This window comes from Coloeus monedula (genome assembly GCF_965178545.1).
Source record: "Coloeus monedula genome assembly, chromosome: 5".
Classification (NCBI taxonomy): domain Eukaryota; kingdom Metazoa; phylum Chordata; class Aves; order Passeriformes; family Corvidae; genus Coloeus; species Coloeus monedula.
In genome coordinates, this window is record NC_138785.1 from 63,595,274 (window position 1) to 63,616,776 (window position 21,503).

General features: G+C 38.0%; 1 protein-coding gene across 3 annotated transcripts in view; it reads left to right on the plus strand.

Annotated features, from left to right (window-relative positions):
• KIAA0232 overlaps positions 1-21,503 on the plus strand; it is a 65,676-nt gene that overhangs the window by 14,095 nt on the left and 30,078 nt on the right. For 2 of the 3 annotated variants that reach the window (XM_082281927.1, XM_082281926.1), the window contains exons 2-3: positions 4,270-4,773; positions 19,043-19,180. In XM_082281927.1, the coding sequence (XP_082138053.1) occupies positions 4,543-4,773; positions 19,043-19,180 (369 nt within the window). In that variant the 5' untranslated portion in view covers positions 4,270-4,542. The remainder of the gene's footprint in view (positions 1-4,269; positions 4,774-19,042; positions 19,181-21,503) is intronic. The other variant, XM_082281929.1, reaches the window with a different exon arrangement.

Here is a 21,503-nt window from a genome sequence, read left to right on the forward strand (position 1 = left end):
AAAGTCTCTCTAGTACTGGGATGGGAAAATACGAAATTTTGTTAATTCTAAAACATAATGGAAATGTTTTGGACCATCTGTGAAACAAAGTACTTGAGAGTTGTAAAATGAGAACTCTTAAATAATATTTAAGAAATTTGTTTAGATTTCCAGTTTTTATATCATGTAACTGAATGTCAGATGAGGTAACAATATGGTATTCAAAAAAACTGGACTGCAATACAAATTACAAAAATTCTGTTGTCTGATTTCGTGATTTCTCTTAGAATGTGTCTCTCTCTTGCTGTGTCTTTCCTCTCCTCCCCATCTAATAAAAGCAAGACACACTTTAACTGGTCAGCTGAAGTCAATCAAATTTTGTTAGCCTAGATCTCAAGAACTGAATTTCTCAAATGCCTCACTTAAATAAGTGTTAAGATAGAAAAGAGAGGCCACCAAATCATCTTGTTCAGGGAAAAGCTGAAGCATAAACTCGGTCCTTACTAGGTGCTAAGGACCTAAACAATGTGTCGAAGTTTTGATTGAAGTGACTCAGTATCCAGAAGCTTTGTATAGTACCAGAATGGTTTGAGTTGAAAGGAATCTTTAAAGATCATCAACGCTCACTTCTGTGGGCAGGAACCTCTTTCATTAGATATGGTTGCTCAAAACCCTGCCCAGCCTGACCTTAAATACTTGGAATAGATCATGCACAACTTCTCTGGACAAGTTGTTCATTGTCGAACCCCTTCAATGTAAAAAATATCTTCCTTATGTCCAACCTAAATCTATCAGTTTTTAGTTTAAAAAAAAACCTGATTTTAGTTTAAAAAAAACCCTGTCACTACAGACCCTCATAAAAAGTCTGTCCCAGTTTTTCTTCCAAGCCTCTTTCAAGTTCCCACAGAACCTGGGGATGCATTTCATCAGGTTCCATGGATTCATGTACCTTCAGGTTCCTTAGATGGTCTCAAATCGCACCTTGTCCTGCAGGGGGCAGTTCTTCATTCTCCCAGTCCCCACATTTGCCTCCTGCGAGTGGGGCAGTGTGTCTGGAGCACTTGCTAGTGAAGACCATGATAAAAAAGTCATTAAATACCCCATACTGTCCATGTCCTCGGTCTCCTTTGAGAGATGGCCCCTTTTTTCACTGAGATACCTATAGAAGCTTTTTCTTGTATAGAAGCTTCAAGAAGCTTGGTGTCCCTGGCCAGATGTAATTCTGTTGGGGCTTTACCTTTCCCAACCTGATTCCTGGCTGCTTGGACAATTTCTCTCTATTCCTCCCAAGTCACCTGTCCTTGCTTCCACCCTGTGTAGGCTTCCTTTTTCTTCCTTCTTGTGTTTGTCCAGGAGCTCCTTGTTTAACCATGCATGTGCCTGGTGTTTTGCCTGACTTCCTTTGGTAGGCATGTGTCACTCCTGAGTCTGAAGGAGATGATCCTTGAATATTTACCAGTTTTCTTTGGTCCTTCTTCCCTCCAGGGATTCTACCAAGCAGATCCCTGAGAATGCCAAACTGTGCTCTCCTAGTCTCTCCAGGACTGTAAGCTTGCTGTGCATCCTTGCTGCCCTAAGGATCTTGAGCTCCACCATTTCATGGTCACTGCAGCCCAGGCTGCCCTTGAGCTTCACGTTCCCCAGCAGCCCCAATGTTTTGGTGAGAAGAAGACCCAGCATAGGACCTCTCCTTGCTGACTTCTCTGACTTGGGAAAGGAAGGTATCATCATCACATTCCAGGCACCTCCTGGTCCTGGATTGTCTATGCTCTCCTGTGTTGTCCCTCTAACAGATATGGGGGTGGTTGAAGTCCCCCACGAGGACCAGGGCTTGTGAGTGTGAGGCTGCTCCTGTCTGTCTATAGAGGGCTTCATAGCTTGGTCGTCCTGGGCAGGGAGCCTGTAGCAGACCCCTAGTATAACATAACCTGTCCCTGCCCTCCCTTTCATCCTGACCCATAGCCTCTCAGTTGGCTGTTATTTATTCCAAGGCAGAGCTCCTGGCACTCCGGGTGTCACTGACATAGAGGGTAACATCCCCTACTTGTCTCCCATACCTGTCCTTCCTAAACACCCTGCATCCTTCCATTCCAGCCTTCCAACACTCCAGTCATAGGAGTCATCCCACCATGTCTCAGTGATGTCTGCAAGATGATAGCCTTGCAGGCATGTACATGTCTCTAACTTTCTTTTTTTTATTGCCTTTGCTATGTGCATTTCCATACAGGCATTTAAGCTGGGCTCCCAATAAAGCTGACTTACTGGCCAGAGTGGCTGGAATTCCTTTGTGCTGCTCTTCAAGTGCTCTCCTGCTGACCTATGATCCCTTTCCAGGCTCTGAGCATCTTTTGCTGGCTCTGGCATCAAACTGGTAGCAGCGGGATAGATTAAGGCTCCTGTTCCCTTGAACAGGAGGGAGCTCCTGTTTAGGTAGTTCTGCACCATGTCTCAAGAAAGATAAATGAAGAGTGTCAGTTTTCCCATATCTATGAAATATGGGATGTGGGGGGCTGACAGGGACTGTGGCATTGACTTAGGGAGAGCATTCATCACATGCTGTGCTGTGGAGAGCCAACAGGACTAAACAGATCCTCTGGAATATTGTTCTTCAACAGTTAAGGGAGTATGGACTTAAGAGTTTGGACCTGTGGCTCTTGGATTTGGACTACCTTGGGTCACAACATTAGTCTTTTCTTATACTTTCTGTTCTCTAATTATGTGATGAAGCAGTAACATCCAGTGCCTTGCAGCATGTTTCTACCTACTGTTATTTGTGCTTACTTAAAAGATTCTGACTAACTGAAACATTTTGCTGGGAAAGATTGAATAATGTTGTGTTACATCCTTTCTCAAAATGAACACTGCCCCCAGAGCAGTAAGGTCACTTGAGGAGAGAGTAGGGTTTTGTGAACTCCGTACTAACTGATCATAATGGGTTTCTTTTTGGTGATGTGGCAGCTGAGTCAGTAAAATCTGGAATATACAGTTGTATCTGGGTGCTGGTGCGAAGAAAGCTCCTAAAAACTATCATCTTTTGTTGTTGACGTGTATCAACTTTTAGTTTTGTTTGGCCACAGAGCACATGCTGCGCACATGAAATGCTACCCCCAGTGTATAGTTCAGATAGTTGTATTCAGTGATGTCTATTGTAGGTGTGTTGGTTATCTTGAAGCGGGGTTGAAACAAAACAGTAGATTTTGCTTAGTCACTTGAGTCTGTTTTGTTTCCTTTCAGTGAAGGGATATTTCCTGCTTGGATTTGAGCTTTGTTTTCTCATGCTAAGAAGCTGGAGAGGAGAGAGAAGGCCTACACAAATGCCAGATTGGCCTGTGGTTGATAAGTAGACCAATCCAAAAATGCCTTTTTTGGGCTGACATCTTCTGCGTTTGAGAGCAGAATGCTGACGTGTGTGGTGCTTGCACCTTCTGCCCCTTGCTTACCAGGATTGATTTGTGATTGTGGGTGGTAAAAGTCTTAGGATAGTTTGTCTATTTTAGGATATGGTTTAGAGTTTAAGCTCTCAGGTAAGACAGGTGTATGCTTTGTGTAAAGAGGGTTAAATGTTATTTTTTGGCACAGATAAATTATATTCTGCTCAAATTTTTGAAGTTATTCCAGGGATTTACATTTTTATAAGGACAGATTCTGGATGATAAAATGTTTTACTGTCCTTATACAAGGCAAATAATTGAAACTACAAAAAAACCTACGAAAAAACCACTGCCACCAAAAAACCTGAACCTGAAGGTAGTAGTAACTCTTTAGTAGTAGGATTTATGAAACTTCTGGTCAGATGAATTTCATTAATTCAGTGTTTTATAAACAAAATACTTTACTTTTTTTCATTTCTGGAAAATGGGTATCACTGCAAAACAGTAGGATTATATTGTCTTCTAGTGATGCCAAATATGCTGTCAGTCTTTATTCAAACTAACATAGTTGGTTTTTTTTTTTAATGAAAGTGGGGTTTTTTCAGCTGATAGTGAAAGTAATAAAATCTCAGCTTTCCCATAAAGCTAGGTCAGACTTATATTTCAATTGACAGGTTAATTGTGAAGTCTTTGATGAAAGTCTCTCTTCCAGCAGTAAAAAGTACCTTTTCTAAAAGTCACCTTTAAACTTGGAATAATTCCTGTCACTCTTCAAAATGACATTGAGTAGATGTACTATATGTTTGGAGTAAGCAGTATGTAAATAACTGCTTTCTACTTTGGATGTTTTTTTTCACTGTTTAATTTATTCATGTATGGATACATATTATCACAACTTATCATTTTTTCCTCTTTATAGGTCCTGCTGGGGACTTGCATCTGGCCTCAATGTGAAATTAAGGTAGAAAAACACATCTACATATGTGTTTGCTATTAGGATTTAGTTTATTCACTGGTCATGCCTGAAGAGTGATGTTCGTCTCTAGTCGGCTAACAGCCAGGAAATATAAATGATTGTCCTAGAAGTCAAGCCTCTCTCCTATTTACTGGAGTGAAAATCACCTCCAGATATCGACGGAAAATCAACTACAGAAAATGCTTCACGTTATAAGGATGCCAACCACCTAGATTCATGCGCCCTATCTGTACAGTTGTTGTGGATGGTTTGCCATCTGAAAGCTCCTCAAGCTCTTATCCAGGCCCTGTATCTGTTTCTGAAATGTCTCTGCTACATGCTTTGGGTCCAGTGCAGACCTGGCTGGGACAAGAGCTAGAGAAGTGTGGCATTGATGCCATGATTTATACTCGGTATGTCCTCAGTCTTCTGCTGCATGATAGCTATGACTACGACCTGCAGGAACAGGTATTTACATATTTTAGATGTTGTCCAGTGAAAGTGAGTTTTTGTACCAGTTATGTTTTGTGTATTATACCTGGGTATGCCTCAGTTGGGGGGGGTGGTTGTCTTTAAGTGTGTGGGTGGAAGGAGGGTATGAACCACGCAGGAGTCAGATTTGATGGGTGAACTGAGATTAAAGTAGTTAGGTTGCTGTATGGGTAATTACGTTAAAAAATGTTTTCACATGACTACAATCAATATCAGAATTGTTAACACTGGAATATTCTGTGTCATAAATGCAGACCATCACTACTTGTGATAAGCTTAATTTAATATTGGAACATTAGTAAACTAATGTAATTCTTGTAAACTGTGTGTCAAATTGCCCAGCTCCACAGTAGTTTGTAGATCTCCTCCCTCACTTCCCATGGATTTCATTTTGTGCTATTTTCAGTAAGGAATTAACACCTCCCCAAATATTTTTTAATATTCAGGTATTTAGAATACATTGTTATGCACACTATATTCATCTCCTCTAAAGTAATGTTAATGCTGAATGCTGATACAAAGCATGCAAGAGAGTTGTGACCCTAGAACATACTGTTCAGTCTCAATACCTTTTTTCTTTTTTTTTTTTTTTTTTAATTCCTTTGCATCATGAACCTGTATCGAAATACTTTTAATAGTGGAGTTTTTTGAATTCAGGACTTGGGGAAATGACAGTGTTTTCAAAAAGGGGTGACAGTACTGTTATACATAGACTTTGTCTTAGAACATGGCTGTGGTGACAGGAAGGAAACCAAATACCTATGTTTTGATACCTTAATTATTAGTTCTTTTTCATTGCTGTTGTTATGGTTATACTTCATACATTGCTACCTAACTGCTTCAGAACTTCCATTGTCACCTAGTTTATCTTTTTAAAAATCCAGCAAGAGCAGAGCAGGTTATTGTGAGATAGATATAAATGGAACTGAAGCAGAAAAATTAATGTCAGATGCTGCCAGTTTTTGAACTTGTAGCAACCATTACTGTGCATAAAAGCCTTCATGCTTCCCTTGTGCAAACCAGAAAACTTGTATCTTTTTGTTCAAAAGTGTATCTGGCAGCAGTAGGTGTCATCAGCAACACCCCTATGATTATTAATAATAATAATTTAAAAAACCCAGTGTAAGCACTTTCTGAAATGTACCTTAACAGGTAGGTCTTGGTCAGACATGAATAGCTGTATTTTAGAAGGGGGCAGAAAAAGGTTCCAAAACCTGTTTGAAAGGAGCATGTGGGATGAGGACATTAAAAAGCAAACTAATTGAAACCGCATGAGAACTTGAGGAGCTTTAGAGATAGGCCAGTGGCGTTGGGGAAAGTGAAGACGTGTTCCTTTTCAGTCCATTTCAGACCACAGTCATAACTTTGAAGTCGCTACTGTGATATTTCAAGTTACTGAAGTGCCAAAATTAGTTTTCTTTTTATCAGGCTTTGCAAGAAGCAGGGTAACTATATTATGAAAATCTCATTCAGTTTATTTCTTATTTTGATACCTTAACTGGATCCTTTGTGAGTTTGATAAGAGAGCTTTGAAGAATGTGTCTGTTCTTTTACCAAGATGATTATCTGGACCTAATGAGCCAAAGAGAGAAGAATACCACATGCTGACAGGGTAGCCAAAACCTGTCAAGCGCCTGTGTTGCTGAGCGGGTGCTGTGGTACCATGTACAGGATGTCTTCTGAAACACCATTGAGCTTTGAAGCTGGAAGTTTCTTTTCCACCTCCTCCAATTTGATCCTGTTTATAACATACTTTTACTGCATTTGTTCGCCCTACTTCAAGTAACCATTTTCAAAGTTTTGAGACCTAATATCAATTTAGTTTCGGGATTACATTTTGTAATAATGATTAAATGCACCTGTTACGAAACATACTGCTCCCTAATTCCTTTTTCAAATAGAGTAGTCTTTAAAGCTTGCAAGTACAAATTTCTTACGAGGAAAATTGGGGAAAACTTTAAACACATATGCTTGTTTTGTTATTTATTTTATTATTTATTTTAAAATTTATTTTTAAATTTATTTTTATTTTACTTATTGCTTACGGGTTCTTTGTATCACCTGACATTTTAAATTAGTTTTGGTTTAGCAAAGTTATTCAGAAACAAGAAAATCTTTACTCTAAAACATGTATTTACATATAAGCAATTTCAATCCAATTTTGGTGATGGGTGCAATGTTAAGACAAAGGGGAAAAACATATACTAGTGTTGTTTACAAATAGAAGTCAAGGAAGAGAACAGGAATTAAATATCTAAATGAGAAGTAATTTAGGAATGAAATACTTTGAGTTGCTGAGCTTCTTTAACCCGAATTAATTCCCACTGAAGATTTGGCCCTTGTCATCTCAGGAATTTTTTCTCCCATGTGATTCCTTTAATTTTTAAGAAAGATGAGAGAATTTCCAGGGAAAGAACTCTTCTCAATAGTGTGCCTAGTGCGATGATTTCTCTCCAATTTAGAGGATGGCTCCAAAAAGGACTGAAGCACTCTATTCACATGGAGAAGACAAGGGACAGTGAGGGTACACGTTGCACTGGGTGCAGTTTCATCTTGATACAAGAATTTTTTCCTTTTTTCTTGTAGTGAGAGCAGTCATTCCCTGGAACAGCCACCTTGGGAATGTGATAGAGTCCCTGTTGCTGGAGGTTTTTGAGATGCAGTAGGGTGATAGATAGTCTTGTCTAGGCTCCTTTTCCCTTGAGAGGGTAGACCATGTGATTTGCTGTCCTGTGATTCTATGATTCTTTGCTTTTACAACTCTCTTTTTGGGAATAGTGAGTAGCCATCCCTTTTTCCTCCAAATATAGCAGTAACTTCTATATTGAGCAGGTTAGAAGGAGTGTGTGGTCTCACATTGGGATTATGCGTAGGAACAATCCATTGCAGTTTGCTTTTTTGGGGAGTGGAAGTGAAGAGGACTGATTTAGGAAGTCTTAATCTTATGGATATTGTCATCTTCATTAGAAATGTTACAGACTGAAGATGGTCATTAAGATCTTTTCACCTCAGAACGCTGATGGCATCATTAGCACTGTTTTAGTTGCTTCAGGGAGCCTCCTTCAGTGCTTTCTTTATAGTATTCTGGTGTAGCAGGGAAATGGAACTCTGAAGTCTGGACTGAGGTTCTGTCAGGTAAGTACAAAAAGATCTAGTATCAAAAATAAGTAAAAAAAACATTCCCTACCTTACTAGGCATACACAGCTATTTAAGACATCAGTGTTGTCGCATTATCTGTCACTTCTGTTTACAGTTAAAATAAGAATTTCCAAAGAATATGGGAGCCTTGATTGATTAGATCTTCAGGCTTATTTTTGAGAACAAGCAGGATGTTGCCTTCTGCTCTGTTAGTAATATTTAATATGTGAATTTTGGTCTTGATTCTGATGCAGACTTCTGTGGGTTTCTCCAATGTTAGTCTAATGCAGATTTTTTTTCTCCAGTATTATCTGTTTTGGTACTATGAGCTAGTTTGATGTCTGGATTGAAGATAAGATTAAGGATGGGGAGGTGGGGTTGTGTTGGTTTTCCTTTCCCTTTTCTTTATACGTGTGTGAGCGGAATTTTTTTTTTGTTGTTGTTTATGTTTTGTTTGGGTTTGTTACTGGTGTTAATTCTATGCCTTACCCAATTAAAATCATCTCTGTTGGGTATTCTTATATGGATTCAGGCTCAGTATCACAAAATGTTAGATTGGTAACTCATGAGTTTGCAGAGTTCACAGCAGATTTTTGCAAGAACAGAAAACATAGGTGAAAGTAAAACCCTAATACACTGCAACCAAATTTTACTGGAATGTTTGCAGTTCCTATTCTGACTCATTGGCTTAAACTGAAATAGCTATTGAAATATTGGGAAAATTTATAAGCCAGTGTGTTTTACCCAGCTGTATTTCAAAGGACTAGAGAACTACCAAGAAAGGAGTCTTGTTTATGGTAAATTGTACTGTGGTACCAGAGTCTTCAGGACTGCTATAGTTATACATATGTTATACATACCTATCAAGAATTACTGTAAAATACTCCATATGTACACACTTGAAATGTATATTTGTTTGTTTTGTTTTTAAATACTCAAGTACTGAAGGTAACTTAGTTATTGTTGGCACCTAGAGCACAATTCTTATCCAAGCCGTACTTGCTACTTTTGGAAATGAGTCTAAAAGCTTAAGATGTAAAAGTTCTTAAAAAGTCCTTCATTCTTACTGTGCACTCTTTTTTTTTTTTTTTTTTTAAATTTCCCTCTCCCCTCAGGTTTTTTTGGCAGCAATGATATTGCTGGTGGGAGGGTGTAAGCGGGCAGAAGGAGGAGGCTCTTTGGGATTTTTTTTTCCCCAGTGTCAACTGATGGAGTAGAAAATACAAAGATAGTACTAATTGGGTTTGCACGTTTTCCTTGATTCCTCTGATACAGTTCATAGAAATAGTTTTGGGAGTTTTGTGGCTAGTTGAGGTTTGTCTTACCAGAAGACAAGTAAGGATTTCAGTGGCAGACTTGGCCTTTTTTTTTTCCTACAAACAAAGATGTTGCTTGCTTAGAGTCTTTCTAGAGAACACAATTCTGAAATTGATTTACACATATATTAGATGTCTACATGGCCTAAAGATTACTAAAGAAATCTCTTGAACCATGTTATATAAGGTATTCATTATTTAGGCATGTTAGGGGGTTTTTTTGGTTCAGTTTGGTTTGGTTTTTTTTGAATTTGAGGCCTATCAATGGTCTCTCTTCAAAATGTTTGGAAACCACCAGTATTTTGTGCTGAGGTAAATGAATTTTTAGTCACTTTTGGTCCATTAAGAAAAACCTCATAAAATTCATATGGATTTACATACTGTTTAATGTAAGTAAAGTGCAGAATGTTTCTGCCAAGTATACATGCTTTCATCATTTGCATTTTATTACTGAATTTACTTACTTTGGAATAAATGATAAATTAAGCAGAAAATCATGGAATTGCTGTCAAGTTTTTAACTTTTGGGGACCCACAGAATTGCTGGTGGTGGAGATCTGAACATTCTCAGACAGCCTTTTTACTTCACACTAGATTGATTTTTAATCAGAATACCTTACTCTTAGTTTCCTAGTGGCAAACCAACTAGGTGCTGTTAAGATATTGTTAAGAATTGTTGTTTAAATGCTAATTAAAAGTATATTTGTAGCTGCATGTGTTCTCGAACCAGTTTGTGATACAATAAATATTGCATTAAGATAATATAATCTGTGTGAAGCAGAAGGCATTGCCTTAAAACATACTTTGTGGGAAACATTATTTCATTAATCTTTCTTTGTACAGTATTAAAATCGGTGTTCTGTGTTGTATCTTTCATATACTGTTTGTAAGCCTAGCTGGTTTTGAATATAACAAATTTGTGGTTTAAAGCTGTAGACTTGTTCCTGTAGACTGCTCTCCCTTTTGAAGGGATAGAGCCTTTATTTAAAAAACCCCAAAACCTAACTCCAACAGCTAGACACTCTGTGAGATAAAGGCTTTGTTTGTAAGCCTTTGCTCATGCAGAAGGAAGATTGAAATGCATTTGCTATGCATACTTTCCATATCGTGTGTCTTCTGTTGCTTTTGATCTACTTCTTTCAAATCATCTTTGGAAGTTAAGAGTTTTTTTCTGACCCGCAAAAGTAAATATCCTTTTTTTTTTTTTTTAAAGATAATGTTTTCCTAACTCTCAGAATTAATTTGCTGTTACACTGTAAACTATGTACTTCTGTGATCAGGATGATATTTTTGCTTTTGTTTTTTTAAAATTTTTAACGGGGAGGCTTTTATGCTGGAAGACTAATTATTTGTAGACTGATTTGAAGTAGTTCCATTCAGGTAGTCTTTTATATGGAAGCATAAAAAGTCTTCAGAATGATAGTTACACTTCTGCTGACTCTGATCATAGTTTTTATTCTTGCTTTTTCATAATTTTCACTTACATATTTGAAGTCCAAAATGTAGTTTTCTTTTTTATATTCAGAGAAGAAGAGAGCAGTGGAAGAGACACCTCAGCCCATGTGTGATATATTTTAGGGCTTCACCTTGTGGTTTTAACTCCATAAATTATTTTGGCCTATCCTTCGGCCCTGGGATGGGTATATCCTTGCCAACTTTAGTCTATGTTTGGCTTGCATGTGCTAAGGACACAGGACACTTTGGTGACTGAACTTGGGACGAACTTGCTAGGCTCCCACATCCAGTGGAATGTGGGCTCTTTCTTCTGCCATCCCATATTAACCCAGTAGAGGGACCTGATGTCTGGATTTATATTCTAGTAATAGGTATTAGTTTTTCACATGTATATTTTAGGGGGAAGAGGATATAGGGTTCTGTATGGGTTTTGTGTGTCTCATGCATAACCTAAAGAGAGGAGGAGAAATGAGGATTTGGTCCTCTGTACTCCACTAACCTTGTATTAAATGTTAATCTGGCAGGTATGCCTATTTGACAAAAATAGCAGTGCTGCTTCTAGTATAATTACACCTATTCTTTTATCATCCCTAAGAAATACTTTGGGGTCACTCAAACACATTTTTTCTTAACGCATTACAGTATGCAGAATGGGTTCAGCTACAGCAGAGAAATGCTGTGTGACTGCTGCCCACAAGTGTCAGTAAATTTCAAAGTTCACCAGCAACATGTACAAATAAATTTCTAGAGTGCAAAGCATTTTCAGTTTAGTTTATATTTGTGTTACTGGTTATTAAGCTGTATAACTGTCCTGTAGGAACAATTTCTTAAATTTTCTGACCATAATTTTTTAGTCATTGCCCCAACTAAATGTGTAAAGTACAAGTTTTGGAAATCAGTGTATGAAGAAAAGGATAGGTAGGAACTGCAAGACTAAGACTTTTAGCTGTGCTTCTTTATATGACTAATTTGAACTCCTTAGATCACTGAAATGCGTCTGTTTGCAGCATTGGGAATAACCCTCCTCTTTTTCCCATACATAAACATGTAAACTAAAGAAAGGAGCAATTAATCATATTTAGGAAATTGTACTATATCTTGAAATTATTATGCCCATAAAGCTTATTAATACAGAAGTTAAACTGCCTTCTAAAAGCTCAGATAACTGAATTTAAAAGTTCACAGAGGAAAACTTAGCTGTGGTCCTGCCTTCCATTCCTTTCTAGGAAGGGGGGGACTGTAGCTGAGGACTATATAATTCAAATTTTGGGAAGTAATTTTTTTGTGTACAACGTCAAGTTTTTTGAGAGAAATTAGGTGGATATGGATTCCTCTTCAGTTAAGCAATGGAAGATAGCTGAAATGTCTTTACTGTAAAAGCATGTGGCTCAGGAAGTTTATTTATTGATTTTTAGTTGACATTTGTCTTGTTAATTGTGCAATAACTGATCTGTTCTGTATTTCTCTGTCTGCTGACTGTTAGGCATGGGACAGATTTGGAGAATCATGGACTTGGTATTCTCTGTTCCATTTCAGGGGTAGGAATTGTGGTGTCAGGGATTGGAGCTCAGCAGTAGGCTCGCAGGGGCATTGTATTTGTGCAAACTGTACAGGGTTGCAGAACCTTCAGCTCATGTATTAGTGCAAAAGAAAAGCATTAGTTCTCAAGGACTGTGGTTATCTGAGAAGCTATTTCCAAGCTCTCTGCTGCGTTTGTATTGGTGTGAGTGATCATGTTGAACTGCTCATTCCTTTTTTATTGTTGTGACTACTAATGTATTCACACAAAGGCTTATGTAATGCAAAGCAGAGATGGAAGTTCAAGTGCCAGGTTGGTGAGTCCTCATAACAGTCAGGATTTATTTGCAGCCGTCTCTGTGCTGATACAATTGTACTGCTTGGAATTCTGGGGATAACTGAGATACTTCCTTTGTGTTCTTTACGTATAGACCGTTGCATGACAGTACACCTGCCACATTTCTCCAAGCATAGATGTATGCTGCCTATATTCTCTGAAATCAGATGATTACAGTGGTGTGGTGATTGCAACACAACTTTATTTCTAAATCCAAGAAAGCAACTATAAATGCTATGAAATAACTTCTCCAATCATGACATGCCCCTTTCAGACACCCTGACTCTGTAGTGACAGTTTCTGTTGGCTTCCTGGCTTTCTTTTCTGCAGTGTAAGTCAGACTTGTAAGTAAAACTATGTCTTTATAGCTGTAGCTATAGCCTTGCTGAATTTTCTTTTCTGCTTTTACTTTAATGGGAAAAGTGTAAAGGCAGCCTGCTCAACAAGCATAAGATTTCAACAGATGCAGAATTTGCATGTTCTCTCATTCTTTGGAGTGGGTGTGACAAATTTCTTCTGCTTAGTTTTAGCCTAGAAGTAACTTCTAATTAGTGAGCATCACATAGACTGCCCTTTCAAACTGGTTGGATTATAAGCAAAAGTTTATAATTGACAGAAACTCAGATTACAGGGTTTTGTACTTGGATTGATTAGTTTTGACAGGTAGAATTCTTCACTGCCTGCCATCAGTACCAAATATCCTGAGGTTGTAGCAGTGCATGTTGTTATCTGATACATTATCAGCCAGGCTCCACAGGGTTGTAATGTTGTGGTTGTGGCAACTGGAAAGGAGGTGACTGTTGTGGCTAGATGGTTCCCTGGTTTTTCACTAAAAGTCTAAGATGAATTCTTTCCCTGGTAATACCTGGATTTGGAGTTATTATCTAAAATTAAAAAACATTTTCCAGTCCTCTCTATTCTGTGTTAGCAATGGTTTTTTGTCATGGAGAAAACTTATGCTGCTCTCTGAAATGTACTCTTCTGCATTTCCTTTGGGGCCTATTAGCTGAGTTTGAGCCAATGTTCTTGTGTTTTTTTCTGAACTATCACACCTATGTATTATCTCTTTATCTTTGTCTCAGTCTGAGGCAGCCTGTAAGAAATGTCTAAGCTGATTCTGGCCCATCAGACCTTTCTCAGTAATTATAATAAATTTTATTATGAAAAGGTATCCACTGCTGTGGCTTTAAGCAATCTATGAAGAGTTTCCTGAATCTAAGTTTAGTGGAAGCATTTTTTTCAGGCAAGATCACTGAAGGTCTTTATACATTGTTGAATAATCTTAAAGGTGACGTACTCTTGTGATCTGTTGCAGTTTTCCCCAAAATCTCAATTGTGAAATCCTCCTAGAGGCAGTGAGGACCCGTTCCATTTTGGATAGAATTTTTCATGGAATCGTTGAATGATTTGGTTTGGAAGGAACCTTAAAGACCATCTAGTTCCTACCCCCTGCCATGGGCAAGGATTCCTTCCACTAGACCAGGTTGCTCAGAGCCCCATCTAGCCTGGCCTTGAACACCAGAGAGGGGCTAGCCACAACTTCTCTGGGCAACCTTTCAAGTGTCTTATAACCCCCAGAGTAAAGAATTTCTTTCTAATATCTAACCTAAACCTGCCCTCCTTCAGTTTAAAGACATTCCCCCTTGTGCCGTCACTCCATGCTGTTGTCCAAAGTCCCTTCTGAGCTCTTCTGTAGGCCCTTCAGGTACTGGAGGGTGCTGTAAGGTCTTCCTGGAGCCTTCTCTTCTCCAGGCTGAACAACCTCAACTCTCTCAGCCTGTCTTCATAGCAGAGGTGCTCCAGTCCTCTTGTGGCCCTTCTCTGGACTCACTTCTACAGGTGCAAGTCCCTCTCATGTTGGGAGCAGACCTGGGATGCAGTACTGTGGGTGGGGTCTCATGAGAGTGGACAGAGGGCCAGAATCAGCTTCTTTGGCCTACTGGCCACACTGCTTTGCATTCAGCCCGGGACACAGTTATTCTTCTGGGCTGTGAGTGCACATTGCCAGCTCATGGTCAACTTCTCATCAACCAACAGCCCTAAGTCCTTTTCCTTGGGCTTCTCTTTATCCTTTCTCTGCCCAACCTGGATTTATTTGGAATTGCCCCAACTTGGGTGGAGTACTTTGCACTCGATGTTGTTGAACTTCATGAAGTTCACACAGGCCCACCTCTCAAGCCTGTCAAGGTCCCTCTGGATGGCATCCCTTCCCTCTGGTTGTCAACCACACCACAGAGCGCTGAGCTTGCTGAGGGAGCACTTGATCCCGCTGACCATGTCACTGACAAAGCTGTTAAACAGCATCAGTACCAATACAGACCCAAGAAAACACTTGTCTCTGGTCCTCACTTGGACATCAAGCCATTGACCATGACTCTTTGAGTGCGACCATCCCAACCAATTCCTTACCCGCTGAGTGGTCCATCTGTCAAATCCTTGTCTTTCTGGAGGCAAGGACAGTGTCACAAGCTTTGCACAGGTCCAGGTAGTTGATGTCATTTACTTTTCCCTTACCCATCAAAGCTGTTATCCTGTCATAGAAGGCCACCAGATTTGTCAGGCGTGATCTGCCCCCAGTGAAGCCATGCTGGCTGTCACCCATCACCTCCTTATTTTCCATGTGCTTTAGTACATTTTCCAGGAGGATCTGTGCCATGATCTTGCCAGGCACAGAAGTGACACTGACTGGCCTGTAGTTCCCCGAGTCTTCCTTTTTTTTCTTTTTTAAAAATAGGTTATATTTCCCTTTCTAATGCTGCCATTTACATGAACTATGAGCTTCATAATGTTTTTATTTCAGTCTTATCACAAGGTGTCACATTTGTTTTCTTATGGATAGTAGATAGTTCTCTACAGCAAATGAAAGGAGAATCACTACCAAACTTGCTTTTTTTTTTGCTTCTCCAGTTTCTTGGTAGTTGAGAGGGAAGTGGTGGAATTGCTGCTTTTGCATAGTTGAATAGAACAAACCATTTCTAAATCTTTCTAAAATTTGTGCCTATATATTAATTTAAAATTGAATTAAGCACTCAAAGTACCACATTTCTTGCGGCATCATTAGTGTGAAGAATACAGATACGTAATCAATGTTTTTTTAGCCATATTTGTAGTTATTAAGTTATTCTTGTCATGAAACTTTGCACTTTCAGTGTCTTCATGATTGAAAATCTCTAATGAAATTATCTAGTTATGTAGCAGGTAGGGGATAGTAGGACTCTGAAGAGTAGATGTTTAAATAGCAGTATAGATATACAAACTTAGGTTTTTTTCAGTATCCAGAGAGCATTGGCTTTCTGTTGATATCTCTTTAATATTGGATGGTCATCTCTTAAAAATTTAGGTAGTGGTAATCTGGTTTAAGTATTAGAATTCTGTAAACCAAATTTTAGTTTTTCTTCTGTGTGTATGCACCCTTTTAAAATCTCTAAGTTTGGAGTGGCATTGATTTGTGAAATGTTCAGTGACCAGTGTAGAGCTCTTGCGTTAAAATGAGCATTATCTTACGATCTCTGGTTCTGTTAGGAAACAAGGTATCTAGTAGGTGAAGAGATCAGAAGTCCTTGGTTATTCTTTCCCTTCTTTCCACATGGAAGGAAGTAGTATACTTGTCTTCATGCATACAGAATGTTTTGTTGAGCTGCCTTCTTTTTTGCTGCTGCTTTCCTGTTTGTTAAGGACTTTATTCTTTTCAGTCTAAGGAGTAAACCTACTGATGGGCTCCTGACCACTGAAAACAGAGAGAAAAACAGAGGGAAAAAAAAAAAAAGAGAGTAATTTAAGTAATTTCAACCATTTGAAACTACTGGTTTTTTCCTTTTTTTTTTTTTTATTTTTTTTCCTTCCTTTGTCAGTTTGGTCATCATAAAAGAAGGGGATCTGTCTGTTCATGTTTCACTGTTCTACAAACTCACTCTCGAGGGTGTATTACATTTTCTTGTTTCTCAGGCATTTTACTGTAATGTTGGGGTTTTAAATTTTTTTTTTTTTGTATTTGATCCAGAATGGTTCTGATACACAAGAATTATGTCTAAAGGTTTTTTTTCTTCACTCTTGTGTAGTTTGATTTGTGTACAGAAGGTGCAAGATTCTCAGTAACCTAGGCTATATCAAATACATATATAGTGCTGATAAATACTGTAGTTTAGATGTTGATTTTAAACTGCAGAATTCTACATGGAACAGCTGTAATCCATGGTGTTTGCTAGCCTTGTAAAATCTGAGGTATAAAATTTATGAGTTTGTCCTCGAAAAAAAATCCAAAATCAAGTTTTAAACTTGGCAGCCAGGTGTGACTGAAAGCCATGTGTCCAGAAAAATTTTTTGTGTGTATTGTATACAGAGGTAAAAAGAAAATGAGGACTCTATCAAAGCTCTGTCCTCAATCGCTGCATCGTGAGAGACAAGCCACGTTGTTCCCAGAGTGCGCAAACAGCTCACTCTGGAGGGAGGGGTGAGACCTTGATACCACAGCTCTGGGGTAGGGGCCTGAGAGAGAATTATGTTTAGCCTCCCTTCCCCCTTTAAAAAGATTGGATATCTCTTAAAAGAGATTTTTCAGTTTTTAAAGGTTGAAAACTGTCAAAGTCTGTAAGCAAGTGTCAGATATCTTTCAAGTTACGTGTGTAAAGAACTGAATGAAATACTCAATAGATTCCTGTGAGCATAAAGGTTCTTGCTGCTCTGCTGACAGATAGCTGGTGAAGCTGTGATATACCAGTACAAAGCAAAGCTTTGTCAGCATAGAGAAAAACAGTAATACATAGCATTTGGGGAATGTCTTCCTACTGTAGATGTTGTCTTAATGAACTTCCCACTTAAAATAAGAATAAATGAACTTAACCCAGTGCAAATTTGCTGGTGTACCTGAGTTTTCACCCACACAAATGGGTCTGTTTTTCATTTGCTATTGTGCCCATGTCAGTAAGCTGGAGGGGTTTTGGGTGCTGGTGGGGGATAGGTGGTTCTCATTAGTTTGTTTTCTTTTGTATGAATATTGGGAAGAGTTAGAGTGCTCGTGGTATAAAGAAATACATAAACTGCAATTTTGGAAAAGACTTAAAATTTTATTTTTTTTAAATTAATTGTAGATATGCACAGTCTATTAAATCTATTTTCTGATATGTTTTTCTTACTTTTTTCTATTCTTTCTTTCTGTTAACCCTTCTAATAACAGTACAGTAGCCTGTTCAAATTTTTTGTTTTAAATGAATCACTGGCACCTTGCACAAGTACTAGGAAAAACAGTGTGACTGGTAGCTTTTTGTTCTTTCAGCACTAAATGCAGTTCTTCAGTTTTGGTGCTCAAATAAGACTTTAAACAGTAAATCCAGCAAATTGCTCTGCTCCTTCATGAAGCACTCTGTCACGTGAAGTCACAAATAGCAGCCCTTTGTTGGCTGCTTCTGAAGATGATTGGTCTCTCTTGGCTCCGTTTTTTTTCCCCATCTTGTTCTTTACTTGCACAGGGACAATTATTTTCACTGACAACTTGTTTTTACTTTGTTTCAAAACCATGGGCAATTAGGAGTTCTTGTAAATGAGGGTAGGCCTTAGCCTGGTTGTCTTTGGAAGCAGTCACAGATATGTTGAAGGGGTTCAAACAGGTAGGCGGAAAAGCATCAAGTGTTTGTGGAGCTCTCTGAAGAAGATGATTTTAGATAAGCATACGTTATAAGATGTTAAAGATTATTTTACTGATAGCCAAAATATTTCTTTCATGAGACGAATATGAGAAGTCTTGTATATATATGTGAACAGACAGTGAAGAACAAGTGAGTCTGGTAGTAAATTTTGTAAATTCTGAAAAGCCATATATAAGGGATGCTACATATCTTTAGATGATTGCATATAATACAATAGCATTCTACTTTGATTTTATTGTTCTTCATCATTCTTACATGTATGAGAAGCCAACCCCACCTACTCACCCTCACTTCTCAGTTATCTGAATTTTCCTCTGAAATAGTTCAGGTTTATTTTATGATAGGTACTGCTCTCTCTAGCTGTAGTCATGTTCATTGTAACACTGAATTGAACAGGCTTCAGGATCTAACATTGCATTTTCTTCTTTTGACTTGCTTAACTTTCTCTTAAGTTTGATCTTAGCTCAGAACTACTTGCTTTTCATTCGTATTATTTCAGAGATCAGTGAAACTCTAACATACTTTGTGTAAATTCCAGTAATACATTCAACCATAAGTTGGCCATAAAATTGGCTTTGTGGATGTGCTTTGCAATTGGAAAATACTGCAGTGGAGTGTGAGTTGCTTCCATGTCCTGTGAAAAATGCATGTGCTTTTCTGAATAGTAAGTGCAAGTTTTATGTAATCAAACTAATCTTTTATTTGGCAAAAAGTAGTTTTTAGCAGATAGAAAGGAGTTGGTTTTATTTTGAACAGTATGTTATTTGTAGTCCTGTTCTGCTATAGTACTGAGATATTAATGTATTTTAAATAATGTGATTTCTTTATTTTAATTTTAGGAGAATGACATCTTCCTGGGCTGGGAAAAGGGAGCTTACAAGAAATGGGGAAAGAGTAAGAAAAAGTGCTCTGATCTAACACTAGAGGAAATGAAAAAACAGGCTGCTGTCCAGTGTCTTCGCTCTGCTTCTGATGAAGTAAGTTTGGACTACTTAATGTCCTTCATGTCCTTCTTTGTGCTAGATATATTTAGCTTGTGATGCTTATCTTTTAATTTGTGGCTTCTTAAAATGCTAGCTCGCCAAGAGTTCTCCAAGAATTCTTTATTTTTCTTTAGGAAATTATGAAATCTGTGTATGGGTATGGTATGTATCTCTTGATTTCACAAGAGATTCTGTACTATGTAGTGTCATGCTTTCCTTTCTGTGAACTCTCACCTGTTCTTGTCAGAGGCAGTTGCAATACACCAGTTTGAATTGAAATTACCATTAAGCTTTGCATAAAGGTCATTCTAAAAATTCTAAATTGACTTTGTGTTCTGTGTAAATAGAAAGGATTGGAATATTTGGGAGGAAAGCCATCTTGCTCTGTGCATGCTACATGTGTAATCCAGAATTCCTAAATAAAAAGCCACGTATAGTAGCAAATGTTCACTTTCCAGATGACACGACTGAGTGGAAGGGGAGTTGAAGTGCACTGACTGGAGAAGGTGAGGAGAGGTGAAGGTGGCAGGTGAAGGAAGATAGCAGAGGCAGCAGGTATCATTGTAGTTGAGCAGAAAAGTGGACAAAGGGAGAGGCAGTTGAAGGTAATGTTTAAAAAGAAAAAATGATCTGTAGCACAAGTCAAAGGAAGCTCTCTAAGGAGATTTTTCAGACAACAAGAATGAGAAACTCTGTTTTTTAGTTTACAGAACTATAAGTTCTCTGATCTGTCACTGCTGTAAGAAGAAACTACCCCACCTATGCAGCCTGGTTGTGTTACTGCTCTACACACCTTCCTAGTCATAGCTTGTGTTTGCACATGCATTTGGGTGGTTACATGGAGAACTGGTTTGGAAAAGTGAATCAGTTTCCTGAGATTAACCTGGTTGGGGCAGAGGAAAGGTTAACCCAGAGAGGTTTCCTGGTCAGATTTGTGGCACAGACACTTGTGCCAGCAAGGCTATGGAAGAATAATCAAGGGAGTGAGGATGATTTGGTGGTTATTCCCACCACCTTCAGCAGCATTACCATCATGTTCTGGCTCACTGTTTGTGAACCTACTTGAGTATTCATTCAGTTACTAAATAGCTAACTGACTTAACTGGGAGATTTCTGAACTTCCATTTTCCCATTACTTATTATCCTTACAAAGTGATGCAAAGTACAATTTTGTTGGTAGCTTGCTCTGCTCTCATAGTTATAGAATATTGAGGTCAGCACTCTAAATACCATAGAAGTTAATTTAAATATGAAACAAATATGGGGAAATAATTGCAAGACGTAATGTCTTTCTTGAGGATATGTTTGACTTTGTCTACTCATTTTGTGAACAACAAAATGTAGGTCTCATACATAGAGCACAGGAATACTGATGTTTGATTCTTAACTTTAGAAATTACTCCCTTGATGCATCTCCACATAGCTGAAAATCAACGATCATCACTTAGAGCTAAGTTTATATAATACAGAGAAATTTAGTTGCAGAGCAATAGCAGGAAGTAAATTTATTGATAACCTATAACAGAGAAGGGAAGAAACTATTCAACTACAGTTTTGAAAGAATGAAAATACATGGGATCTGAAAGGTTGAAAAATAACTTCATCTTTGACCCCTGTCACCTTGTCAAATTTTTAGTGTTCAACATTAACCTATAATCTGCAACCTGTAGACTTGAGTTATTTCAGAGCTATTTTGACTTCTGTTGCCTGCTCAGACAGTTAAGCTTTCACATTTGTTGTCATTAATGAAATTGCAGGTCATAATTTTTATAATGTGTTTTCAAACACAGAATTGAACCTTTAACCCTTTTAAAAAAAAGTTGTTACTTAAAGCTGCTTTGTAGGTAGTTTAACACATGCATTGCATGAAAGAAATACAGACTTCTTTTATTTTTTTCCCTAGAGTTAAAGGGAAGGGTGATCCTGCTTAAATGCTAGTAATACTTTAAAATAATTTGTAAGATATCTTTTATTTCTGCTTTTTCAAACACGTTTCTCATGTTGTTGCATTTTTGTGTTTAAGTTTGTGTGCTGATCTGATGGGAATAATCAGTAGATTTTAGACTGTGAAAGATAATGTTCAAATACTATTTCTGCTGAGGTATTCAAGCTGCTCCAAACAGTTTTCATGGTTTTGTCTCTACAAAAAGATAAAAATACTCTGTGAACTGTAGTTGGAATTGTAGGTCAGTTGTGTGTAAGGAGTATTTATAAAAATTGTTGAGATACAAATAACACTTTTTTTCTGGTGCCACTTGAATTTTTTTAGTTTTCTGAATCATCTGAGAAATGTTTACCTGTGATTTTTTTTGTTGTT